The 13,366-nt window shown below is 38.2% G+C and overlaps 1 protein-coding gene across 1 annotated transcript in view; it reads left to right on the plus strand.

Moving 5' to 3' along the window:
* Positions 1 to 13,366, plus strand: part of Neb (nebulin) — a 202,939-nt gene that overhangs the window by 34,971 nt on the left and 154,602 nt on the right. Inside the window, exons 27-35 of the mRNA XM_058573519.1 lie at positions 1,761 to 1,958; positions 2,888 to 2,995; positions 4,991 to 5,089; positions 5,841 to 5,945; positions 6,032 to 6,139; positions 8,283 to 8,594; positions 8,680 to 8,886; positions 11,116 to 11,220; positions 11,890 to 11,997. Coding sequence (XP_058429502.1) covers positions 1,761 to 1,958; positions 2,888 to 2,995; positions 4,991 to 5,089; positions 5,841 to 5,945; positions 6,032 to 6,139; positions 8,283 to 8,594; positions 8,680 to 8,886; positions 11,116 to 11,220; positions 11,890 to 11,997 — 1,350 coding nt within the window. The remainder of the gene's footprint in view (positions 1 to 1,760; positions 1,959 to 2,887; positions 2,996 to 4,990; positions 5,090 to 5,840; positions 5,946 to 6,031; positions 6,140 to 8,282; positions 8,595 to 8,679; positions 8,887 to 11,115; positions 11,221 to 11,889; positions 11,998 to 13,366) is intronic.

Here is a 13,366-nt window from a genome sequence, read left to right on the forward strand (position 1 = left end):
TTGGTACGTTCCTTCTTTATTATTATGTCAGTGCTCACATACATAATGCTATCTGTTCACCAGTTCCTCATACCCTCTCAAGAAGGTTATAGCTCCCCATCAACACCATATGTGTCTTTATCTTTTGTTTTTAACCCTATCACTCAATGTATTAGAACACTAGGCACAAAATATATCAATAAATACTTGTTAATTGATTTATATTGACAACTGAAAGACATAATCTACAAGTCATTCTCTCATAACATCCAGTCTGTATTTTGACAGATTACACATACACCCTGCTGTCGTATATATCTAAAAATAACAAATCAAAAAAGCCTATTTGATAAAAGCAACAACAATAAAAAGTATCCACACTAAATGCTAAACTGCAGGTATTGAAAAGCCATTTGGATCTTTGATAACATTTTCTATGCACGGATACATGTCTGTTGTATGAATACAAACAAAAAAGTAAAAATCACATCTACATACCAACTACAGTTGTGACATTGCTTTATCCGTTTTATTTATTTTTTATGTTTGTGCATACCATAATAAGTTTCCATATTTTCACAAGCCAGGGTTGAGATTTTACAATTAAGAGCTAAGTTTATTCAGTGAAAATGACAATCCACAAAATATGAGAAGGAAATCAAGTTCCCTTAGCTAAAAGATCGGTCCACTGGTGAAAGAAATTTCCACAGGAGATTGATAATGCACACCTGTACTTACTAGCTCGGCACTGTCTCTGACACTTATGCGACTATAGGGAGATAGGGTGGGTTTATGATATTCCCACAGGCAGTGGGTCAGAATTTTTCTATTAAGGCAATGGGTAAGAATATATGACGAAGTTGGGACTTTGCCAAACTAATTAGCACCCTGTCTAATCATTCCAGAAAACCCGCCAAGAAAGGCTGGTGCCTCCTGAGGCCCTACCAGGACATTTGGTTTATGAGAATATTATACACAAGTGCCAAGGCTACTTTAATGGCTCAGTTTCACAAACTTTTCTCCTCTGAAGTCTTATTATGGTTGCAATCTGAATCGACTTTCAAATTGTTACCAAAATTAAACTTGGTATAAAAAAACAAAACCCTTGCTATTCTCAGTGGGACTTATCTACTGTCAAGACTATAACAATCAGGTTGAAAAAAACTTGGTAACTATCCATTTAAAAATTACTCTAGAAAGTCAATAGTCTTGTTTATGAAGTAAATATCTTATGAAATCAAAGGTTTTAAATGATTGTCATGTGATTTTCATTAATTAAAAAATGATTCTTGGGCCTGGGGCTATAGCTCAGTGGCAGAGCACTTGCCTGGCATGCATGAGGCACTGGGTTTGATCCTCAGCACCACATAAAAATAAACAAATAAAATAAAGGCATTCTGTCTATCTACAACTTTTAAAATTTTTAAAATGATTCTTGATTACGAAATGCTTCAAAGGCTAGATTGCATTAATAGAAAGAATGCTTACTAGTAGTCCTTGGGAAAACCTATTTTTAAATAATGCTGCTTAAGCAGAAGCTGTAGCCCTTGCTGATGTCTTCTGTGAGTCTGGTAGCTGTTTTTTCTATCTAAAAATCTTTAGAAAGATCCATTCCTGTGTGCTTTTTCTGGGGCATTTCAATGATGGTTGACATATAAGCAAATTTAGGGGCCAAGTCACTACTCAGATGTTTGTACCCATTTGTCTAAATTCCATTTTCTGTACATTCTTGGAAATCCACTGAGGATGTGTGGTAATAAATGATCATCTCCATTTTGCAGCGTGAATATCGTAAGGACTATGAGAAGTCAAAAACTGTCTACACGACACCTCTTGATATGCTCCAAGTCACTCAAGCTAAGAAATCTCAGGCAATCGCCAGTGATGCAGACTACAAGCACATCTTACACAACTACAGCTACCCACCCGACAGCATCAACGTGGACCTTGCCAAGAAGGCCTACGCGCTACAGAGCGATGTGAGTGAATGGCCTTTCTCTATTTTGTGTCTAGAATATAAATTTTAGGTACCATCCAGAGCCAGACAGTCAGAGTGAATCTTTATTTTAAAAGTGTCAAGGAACTGTCCCCCAAATAAGACCAATTCCAAATAATAACTGGTTGCTTATGAAAATTAATGAATTAGACTATGTTAAAGTGTTTCATTGGCCAGTGTAGACATACTCCTAAACTGACCAGTACATATGAAATATAATATATACAAATGCTTAGTATAAGTAACTACTTGTGGAGAGCGATGACAGAGAAGTGAAGAGGGGTGACAGAGAATGGAAGAGCAGTGACTGAGATCAAGGTCAAAGCTGATAAGACTTGCACAGAGCCTCTTTGGGCCGGGAGTCACCATAGCAACTAGGCATCCTGTACCCTTGCACAGAAACATTCCCAGGCAGCAGGAGCACCACGGCCCTGAAGTCATCAGAGACCCCCAGTTTCAGTCACTGCTCACCACAACTACTACCAAGTCTTATCTAATTAAAAAATGAGCAAAATTATCACCTTCAATGTGACCATCAGGGCTAATTTGACTCTAGAAACATGCTAGAGTTCAGGGAGCAGACAGGTGACATCTGATCATCTAAATATTTTTTCCATTTATTCTTTGAAACACGGCTTTGAATTGAGCATTTTTCAGGATTAGAGTCATAATTCCACAAACTTCTATTAAGTTGGAAATAAGGATAAAATGGTACCTAAGCCAACTAGAAGAAAAGAAAAAAAGTCTCAGGGCTGTTAAAATCTCTCACCAAAAAAGTGTCTATGTTAACCTTCCAGTGTGGAGTGAGGGTGCGGGTCAGAGATCCTAAAGCATCCTGAGTACCGTGTTACTGATTTATGTAAGAAGGTTGGCAGTGAGCAAAGAAAAGTCACTTTCCTCTTGGTGTTTTAGGTGGAATACAAAGCTGACTATAATAGCTGGATGAAAGGCTGCGGCTGGGTGCCTTTTGGGTCCTTGGAAATGGAAAAGGCCAAGCGGGCTTCAGATATCCTTAATGAGGTAAAGTTGCTGGGCTATTGGGAGAGGTCTGAATGTGTCCCGCTGCAACTTTCAAAGGCCATGGAAAGTGCTTCCTTTCTGCCTCATTCTCTGATTATTTTTTGCTGAGAAAAACTTACCACATGCGTGAGTTAGTTATTCAGGTAGATAAGCATACTTATTTACCAAAATCATTCATACTATTTATAATAGAAATAGTTCTAATGATTTTATTAAGATATAATTTTTGTACCACAAAAATCACCTATTTTAAGCATATTCCTTGACAAATTTTTATAAACTCATATAACTGTGCAGTCATCACCACAAATTAATTTTGCTTTTTTGAAGAGTGACGGTGTAGAGAATTAAACTCAGGAGCACTTGATCACTGAGCCACATTCCCAGACCTATTTTTTGTATGTTATTTAGAGACAGGGTCTCACTGAGTTGCTTAGTGCCTCCCTTTTTCTGAGGCTGGCTTTGAACTCACAATCCTCCTGCCTCAGCCTTCCGAGCTGCTGGGATCACATGTGTGAGCCACTGCGCCCAGCCACAAATTAATTTTAAATGCTACCAATACTATAAAAAGTTTCCTCAAAATATCCTATGCCCATCTTTAGACCCATAGCTGATCTACTTTCTGTCTCCATATTTGCAACCATTCTAAAAAATACAATTGGCAATAGCTGAGATGTTTGTCTCTATAGTTTTAACTATTCTAAATTTTTCTTTTTAATATGGATTCTTTTGCTTCTCATGATGGTTTTGAGGTTATTCGAATTTATGTCTATTTAAAATTCATTCCTTTTTCTTAATTAAGTAGTAATCCTTTGTATGGATAAACCACATGTTGATGAGTTCTTAACCAGATGGTGAATGCGTGGATTATTTCCAGTTTGTGATGATTTTGAATAAAGAAATTGGTACACAAATATTATTTGAAGAATTATACACCATCTTGTATTCTTGGTGGATCTGAAGTAGCATGCAAATTATTTTCAGTCTAGGAATGAACAGTCTTCAAATTCAGGCTCTTAAGACAACATGGTTATTTGTCCCTTCTCTGTCAAGACCAAAAACTGCTACTGTTGGTTGTCAGGTGGACATGTCTATCAGGGAGAACAGATTTCATAAAGCACAGAGGAGCTGAGTAACAGTTGTCCTTCAGGCTCAAGTTTTAATTTTTCTTATATTGTGCTTTTGTTTGGTTTTGGCAAAAACAACTTTGCCAGACTGGGGATATAGCTCAGTTGGTAGAGTGCTTGCCTACAAACTAAATAACTAACTAATTAATTAATTAATTTAAAAAGAATAAAACACAACTTTGCCTGCTTGGAATTTTCAAGAAAAAGGTGTTTGGGTTGGTGGTTTTTCAGAAGTACAAAGTTGAAAAAATGTTGTTACTATGTATGCAGCAGTCAGGTGTATGAGACACACAAAGGATAAGGATTGGGAAAATAGAGAAGATATGGGAATGAGAGTGGCCAAAAGTTGCCAGTTCCCAATTGGGCTACCTTCCAAGAGTCTCTTTTCTTGGCCTCTTCAGCCCTTCAGTGATAAACTATATTTAAACCAAAGCAAGGCTTGCAAAGCAAGTGTCTGCTGTCTCATTAGTACCCCAGCTGAGTGACATTCCTAAGAACTTGACAGTGTCATGCAAAGAAACCCAAATCTCCTTGTTTGCTTATCTGTTAATCCTTCAGAAAATTCTGTGATGTTTCTGGACCCTGTGTAGCTCAGAGTACCTTTTTTCTTGTCAGAAGCAAGAAATTGAGGGAGCAGTGTAAGTCCAGTTCCTGAGAGTTATATGGTCTATTGTCCCAAACCACCCATAATGAAAATGATTTTTTAAAAACATTAATTTTGTATTGTATTCTTTTTTTTGTCCAAGCCAATCAACACTCTGATATGTTTACATTTTTACATTTTCTCTCCAAAATAAAGTTCAAAGATTTTGAGACGTTAGACTTCAGTGAAAGTAACACAATTTCCTCTTTTTGATTTACCAAACAGAAAAAATATCGCCAACATCCAGACACACTCAAGTTTACCTCAATTGAAGATGCTCCGATTATAGTACAGTCTAAAATAAACCAGGCCCAGAGGAGTGATGTAAGTGTTCATCTATCAATATTTTGATCACTGTTAACTAATATAAATGTGTTTGTATTTCAAATGTACTGACCACTTGCAGCATTACACAACCTAAAGAGCCTTGCTGACATGAGAAACTGCATAATTTTCCAGCTGTTCATTAATAAAGCAGACCTCATTCAGATCTTCAGGGAATTATATATACAATACTGTACATAATGACTATTGTTTCATTCCTTGGCATTACTCTAAGGAAAAGGTATGAGGGACTTCTCTTAATGAACAGAAAGAATAAATATAGGCACCGAATCAAATGGAAGAAGTATGTTTTAAGTCAGATTTAGAACAAAATTCATAGAGACAAAAACATCCCTAAATCCCTTTAGTCACCCATGGAAGTGGCTGGTGTATTTCCCCCTGTTAGCCTTTCCTATGTGCAGAAAAGTGTCTGCAGTTAACATTTTCATCAGGTCACCTTCCTGGGCTAAGGTCCACCAGGTGCCCCTCTAGGTAGGTCCTGAGATTCTGAAAGTATACCAAGAAATCTTTGCCAAGACTGAAGCAGCACTGAGATAGGACCCTTTGCAACTGCACTTGTGACCTTGAATGCCTAGAGGTATGTGCAGATGAATATGGACAGTACAGAGAGCCTTTCCTAAAACCACCCCTGTGTAAAATGATCCTGCTGAAATTATTTTCCTATGATCTTAAATGCTTATTTCTCCTAAAGGTTTATTTGATTTATTTATAGACTTTTTTTTCCTTCTAGATTGCTTACAAAGCCAAAGGAGAGGAAGTTCTGCACAAATATAACCTGCCAGCTGACCTGCCACAGTTCATTCAAGCTAAAGTGAATGCCTATAATATCAGCGAGGTGCGCGTGTAGACTCAGGTTGACGTGTTTCCAACCTCTGCTAACGTGAACCTTGCGGTGAAACTCAAATGATGGTTTTCTTTCAGAACATGTACAAGGCAGACCTGAAGGACTTGAGCAAGAAGGGGTATGACCTGAGAACTGACGCCATTCCCATCAAAGCTGCCAAAGCGGCCAGGCACGCGGCGAGTGACGTAAGTCCAGCTGTGGCCACATGTGTAACTAGAAAACACAGGTAGGGGGTTTAGAGGCCAGATGGGTGGCCAGAAGTCCCTGGACAGAAGCAAATCTGGCTGAAAACTGTTCAGGAAAGAAAGTTCAGATATGAATGATCTTTTAGGACAGGATTAGGGTAACCTTCTGATGAGTTCTCATCAGGGCCCTTCTTTTAAGATCATTATCTACATTTCTGCCCAAATTCACATTGCCTCTCTTATGGAAATGAAGAAGCAATTTACCATTTAAGTCATCCTGATGGTAAAATTTTATCTTTAAACTTTCCTAATTTATGTGATTGCCTTCTTTCCCTTTTCTCTCTTTTTCCTTCATTATGTCTAGAGACTGGTGAATTGGCCTCCAGTTTCATATCCCCTAGGAGTCATTAGTTTCCATGAAAGGAAAGAATTTTAAGGAGCTGAGAATGCAACTCAGTAGCAGAGCATGTGCTTTAGCATCCACAAGTACTGCCAAAATAATAATAATAATTTTCTTTCCCAGATGTGAACTGAAGTCACTTTTGCTCTTTCAGATTTAAATGAAATTGGTTCATGACCCCACCTGTTGTCCTATAGGAAATAGAATCCCCACCCCCACTAATACTACAAACACTGAGGTCTTTGCTTTTGCCATCACCTCTGGCTCCTAGATTACAAAGGATAGTTTTACTTGAGCTCACCTGAGCTCACCTCTGGTAGATCTACTTCTCTTTCTGCTCTGCATGACTCAGAGATGGAAGAGCCCTTTGGTTTTGATTTCCTTGAAAATGCCAAGCACAACTATGTCCAACCAGACACAACTAGAGATTTGCATTGCACCAATGTAGATACTTTACAATTAAACAACAATATCCTTGTCCTAAGAGACCCCACCACCCAGAATTTCCCACTAACCCTTTCTCTGTGGGTGTTTTCCTCTACCACACTATGCCCCACAAATATTCCCTCATCTCTGCCTCTGTTCCTCAGGGTCCTCTCCAGTTCTCCCCAGGGATACTCAGTTCACCTCTCTTTATTATTTGGAGCCCATTAACATTCACCACTACTGGCTCATTCTGGGTCTCCCTTTGAGTAATGAGGAACATCAAATTTCTGTTACTAAATTATGGCTAATCAAACAGCCAGGAACTTGGGTCTTCAACCCAATTGGAAGAGATAGTGAGATATTTAACTTTCCATTCTTCTCTCCTGATGTCTAAATGGACTGGAACACTATAGAGACTTATCACTGATATGGAATATGGTAGCATCCCCATCCCAACCTCTCTTGGGTGGGCAGAAGAAACTATGGACACCCAAATGGATTCTAAACATTTTTATATTACCAGGCTGCATTTCAAAGTACAGTTGGCCCTTCATCTCTTTGGATTCCATATCCACAGACTCAACCAACTTTGGATTAAAAATATTTTTAAAAAGATAGGTGTGGTGGCACATACCTGGAATCCCTGCTATTTTGAAGGCTGAGGCAGGAGGACTGCAAGTTCAAGGCCAAACTGGCAACTTAGTGAGACTCTGTCTCAAAATAAAAAACTAAAAAGAGCTGGATGATGTATCTCAGTGGTAGATTGCCTTTGGGTTCAATCCCCAGTGCTGGGGTCGGGGGAATGCATCCATATTAAACATGTAAGGGCCTTTTTCTGATCATTATTTCCTAAATAAATGCTTTTTTAAAAAAATATTTATTTTTTAGCTTTAGGTAGACACAATATTTTTATTTTACATTTATGTGGTGCTGAGGATTGAACCCAGTGCCTCGTGCATGCTAGGCGAGCGCTCTACCACTGAGCCACACAACACCAGCCCCAATTAATGCTTTTTAAATAGCATTTACATTGTGTTAGGTATTATAAATAATCTAGAGATGATTTAAAGTATAAATGATGGTATCCACAGGTTATATGCAAGTACTGTGCCATTTTATAAAAGGGACTTGCTTTTGTCATCTTGGGTGGGGTGGGTAGGATCCTGGAAATGGTTCTCCTGGAGGATAACTATATGCACACTAACTAGCTAATTGTTGATCAAAGAATAGTAATTTCTAGAAAGCTTAATTAACTTGAATCATGGTCTCCTTGCTCAGTAAAATCTTTTAAAATATGCTCTCCTCTGTGTCCAATAGGTTCAATACAAAAAAGATTATGAAAAAGCTAAAGGGAAGATGGTCGGCTTCCAGAGTCTCCAAGATGACCCCAAACTGGTTCATTATATGAATGTGGCCAAGATACAGTCCGATCGGGAATATAAAAAAGACTATGAAAAGACGAAGACCAAATACAACACACCTCACGACATGTTCAATGTCGTGGCAGCCAAGAAAGCTCAGGATGTCATCAGCAATGTCAACTATAAGCATTCTCTCCATCACTACACCTACCTGCCCGACGCCATGGACCTGGAGTTGTCCAAAAACATGATGCAGATCCAGAGTGATGTAAGTGACAGGTGCTCCCACGAGGAAATCCCCCTTCGGTTCTGAGCCTGCCAGGTCCTCACGCCTCTCTTCTCCCGTGCTGTAGAACACCTACAAGGAGGACTACAACAACTGGATGAAAGGCATCGGCTGGATACCTATTGGCAGTCTCGACTTAGAAAAAGTTAAAAAGGCTGGAGATGCCCTGAATGAAAAGAAGTACAGGCAACATCCCGACACCCTCAAGTTTACCAGCATCGTGGACTCCCCAGTAATGGTCCAGGCAAAGCAGAACACACAGCAAGTCAGCGATGTGAGTACAAAGAGCGGGCAGAAGGTGTGGAAGGGATAGCTGGCAGCCTGGTGCTTTTATTCCTCTGTACCAGTATCTTTTCATTTTAACTTTATTGTGTATTTAATTTAAAGATAACCTTACAGTTATTTTTAGGTCAGGCACTAAAATTTTCTTTTTTCTTAAAAATTTATTCCTTTACCTTTCTTTAAACTTTTTTAAAAATCTGCCTTGAAAAGACCTTGTTATTGGGTACATTGGACTTGGTGCAAAAAATTCTAATACTACCCATATATACACACACAGAATTTAAGCTTAAATCAAAGACATGTTATTGTGACAAATTCATTGATTTTTATTCTATATTAAATTGTTTGTATTTGTTTTTCATATATAAAACATTAATATGGTGAAATACTACAAATGAATGTATGTTTTGCTTCTCAGAATTCAGCATATGAAAAAAGACACTTAAACTCATGCCTTGGTAGAGATTTGTGTTGTCTGCCTGTCTGTGAGCAATATATATGACCTGGCCAAGGTCAAAATCCTCTAAGGAAAAGTTTGGCATAGAGAAGAGTTAAAAGAATATCAAAAAGCATTCACTCATTAATTCATTTAATGATTTTTTTTGCACACCTACCATGTGCCAGAAACTGTATTATGTCCTAGTGGTATAAAGATAAAATTGATGAAGATTAATTAGTGAGATACAGGAATTAAGGAGGGCTGGGGATGGAGCACAGTAGTAGAGCACATACCTCACATGCACAAGGCCGTGGTGTGATCCCCAGTACTGTCCTCCCCACACCAAAAAAAAAAAAAAAGAATTAGCAAGAATATAGGACGAGAACATAAGAAAAAAAGCATTTATAGAAGCAGGGTTGCCATATGGAGATGAAAACTGTGGGAGAAGCAGCTGTTAAGTACAAACAAGCAAAGTGGGGGGTGACTCCTACCAGACATTTCCTGGCAAATGTGGGAAGGACACACTCCTGACAAAAGGAGCACAGCAAAGACAGGGAGGAAGGAGGGAATCCAGGATAGGAAAGAGCTCAGGACTGCAGCCTGATGGTCAGTCTCCTGTATGCTAATTTGTAGAGGCTGAAAACTATGGGGGAGGTGGAAGATGTTAGAGATTTTTAATCCATGGAGTCCCATCATTAGGTCGTGTATAAAATATAAAACTCCAGCAAAAGAAAAAAACACGTGGAGGCCATAAGGGAGAGGAGAGAGATCCGAGACAGACATTTGAATTGGACATCTTGCAAAAAGCAAAGGGAAGACTTCATTGAAAAACTAAGGCAGTAGCAATGATAGTAAAGGAAATGTTTAGAAGATAAAATCATGAAATTTGGGGAATGTTTAAATAATGTTTCTAAAGGCAGTGAGAAATTAAAGAGGATTCTTGGATTCCTAAAATAAATGATTTGGTATTCGGGCATTGATTTGAAAATCAACCGTGTATTGTTTTACTTGTGGTATATACGCACCGTCTATGTAAGATATTTCACATAGTCAGCCCTGGGAAGTGGACGTATAAAGAAAATGACAACTGAGAGACAAAATCTATCTACCATTCTGGCTGTATTTTAGTTTTAGGAAATATTCGTTTATTCACTATTACCAAGAGGGTTCAATAAGATTGCAATGTCAGATACTTCGATTTTTTTTTGTGAAAAGTGTATGTAATTTTTACAATGACAAAATAGGATAAATGTAAAATGATAAACCTTTTGAGAGTACCAGATTCATGTGTAAGCACCTGCCCATTATGAGAAAAATATTATATGCATATACTGATAGAATGGGAAAGGTTTTACAGAAATAAAAGACTCAGTTAACTGCTATTTCCTCTCTAAGAATGAAAAACCCTAAAAATAACAAAAACCAAAAACAAAACTTTTAGAGCTATTAACTCCACAGGCAAGAAAATAAAGTCATCTGGCTTTAGTGAATTTTGTTATTCATGTGAAGTTTTCATGTTTGGATTGACTTTCCTGTCATCTCTGGCAGCCAAAGATTTCTATGTACTTAAAAGATTTTTTGCTCTTTTAACATAAATAATTATTGAATAGTCCTAAAGATAATAAGATTTTTTTTTATGTAAGAAAATGCCTTTGGTGATTTTTAACAACACAAATAGGGGAGATTGTGTTAGGATTAACTCCTTTTAAGTGTGCACTTGATGGACCTTTTTCTTTTAGCATGATGTGTAAAGTTTTTTATTTTCATGTCTGTGTATTGCAGATCTTATATAAAGCGAAAGGAGAAGACATGAAACATAAGTATACTATGAGCCCTGATCTTCCACAGTTCATCCAGGCTAAGTGCAATGCTTACAATATCAGTGATGTAAGTAGAACCTTTAGTGTGTGAAACTCAGAGCTGACAATAAAACAACAGAATTTTGGAATAAGAGAATGGCTTGATAATTAAGTAGCTCAGTTTCCCACATGGCCCCCAGTAAGGGGAGGATCTATGGGAATGTTCTTTGCCTCTTGAGTTGGCCCTTTTTAATATAGGAAAACCACAGGACATTGCCTTCTTCTTAAGTATTTCCCTAAAATTTCTACTTAGTTTCCCTAGTTTTGCTTATGGGGGAGCTTATTACTCTCCATAAAAATGAAAATAAATGAAATCATTATTTTATTTTTCACAATAACCCTAAAATTTCTAAAGCTGATCACTGGGTCTTCTCTTGACTTTCCTTTCATGAGACTGAACAGCTTCATTTTCATACCTTACATACCAGGGTTTCCAGAATCTTCATTACTCTCCCCTGGATCTATTCCAGCTTTTCAGGATCTCTTTTCAGTATGTGCCAACACCAGCGTTGGGTGAATAAAGTGCAGAGTCCAGGAGTTTCATGCTAAACACAAAGGGTGACACTTTGCTCCTGTGATTTCCTAGAAGAGGGTGTGCAAGGGGGGACTCCTTTAGCTTACTTCTGGAAAAGAACAAAACAACCCCTATTGTTTAATGCACAGCATGCTGACACCCTTGTTTGCTCTTCCATCCTAGGTCTGTTATAAACGGGACTGGCATGATTTAATAGCCAAGGGCAACAATGTCCTGGCTGATGCTATCCCCATCACTGCAGCCAAGTCATCAAGAAACATCGCCAGCGATGTGAGTAAAAGTCTTAGGTGAAATTTGAGTGATTGCCTTTCTAAGAAGTAATCAGATGTGTGCTTGTTTAAATGGATACCACATTGAAAACAATATGTTGAATTAATGACATTCGCATTCTCCACAAAAGATTGTTTTGAAAACCTGTCACTTTTTCAACATTTTTTATTCTTTTCGATTGACCCCACTTGGTACAGAATTTTCTGTCATAAATCTGACAGTGGCATTCTCCCCTGATTCATAGCCCAAATTACCTTTGCTGACACATTTCCCTGACAACCCACATTTATTTTCATTGGGAACACCCTGAGTGACACTAACACATTAAATTCAAATGACTGCCTGCATTATAATTACATTTAAAAGATTGAAAAGACATTATATAAATGTACATATTTTATAAACCAAAAATTTTTAAAGCCCACTAATTTAGCATAACATTTTGAGACAGGTAAATTGATGCCCATTTCATCTGTAATTTTTTTTTAAAAAAATATACTCTTATTCCTGTCTTTTCTTGGGGAGAGGGTACTGGGGATTGAACTCAGGGTCACTTGGCCACTGAGCTATATCCCCAGCCCTATTTTGTATTTTATTTAGAGACAGGGTCTCACTGAGTTACTTAGTGCTTTAAGTTGCTGAGGCTGGCTTTGAATTCGCCATCCTCCTGCCTCAGGCTCCCGAGCTGCTGGGATTATAGGCGTGCGCCACCACACCTCTCAAAAATTTTGCATGTGTTGCAGGGTTCACTGTCACACACTATTCCAGGGGCTACCATCTTGGTTTAAGAAAGAAAACAACCATGTGTACAGCCCACATAGGAGATGGAGGCATAAGGCCTCTACATCTTTCCCTGTAGGAACAGTACTGAAAACATCTTCAAGACTTTGCACATAATGCACATTGCTATGAAATACATTTCTAGTTTTAAGTCAAACACAAAATTTTGAAGTATATCTTTTTTGTGTGGGGGGACAATTGCCAATGTTCTCACTACATGCCTAGTGATCATTTGATAATCCTTGCTTGCACCTGCTAAACCCTTGTTTAACAATGCATACTTACACTGCAGGAGCTCAGTGTCTGTAGGGTTTAGGTCGATTTGAATTCCCTCACACAAAAATTGAGGTTTTGACCTATTATAGGATAGCTCAATCTACATCCCATTGCTGATCCCAGCAGTGATAAACTTTGAACAGATTCGCTTTTTAGAATAGGTTTTTACTGACGAGAAAAACCGGCAGCAGTTTCTGCCCTTACTGTAGCCCCTTAATTCATTCATAGCTGTTTCATCTCTGAGTTTGGAAGGGGACTGTTTTGATCAGTAGGTAGGCAAAGGCTGCATAGCTAATACTCACATTCATGATGT

Source organism: Marmota monax, unplaced genomic scaffold, assembly GCF_021218885.2.
Source record: "Marmota monax isolate L192 unplaced genomic scaffold, Marmota_monax_Labrador192_F-V1.1 WCK01_AAM20220418_F8-fsc00048, whole genome shotgun sequence".
NCBI classification, from domain to species: Eukaryota; Metazoa; Chordata; class Mammalia; order Rodentia; family Sciuridae; genus Marmota; species Marmota monax.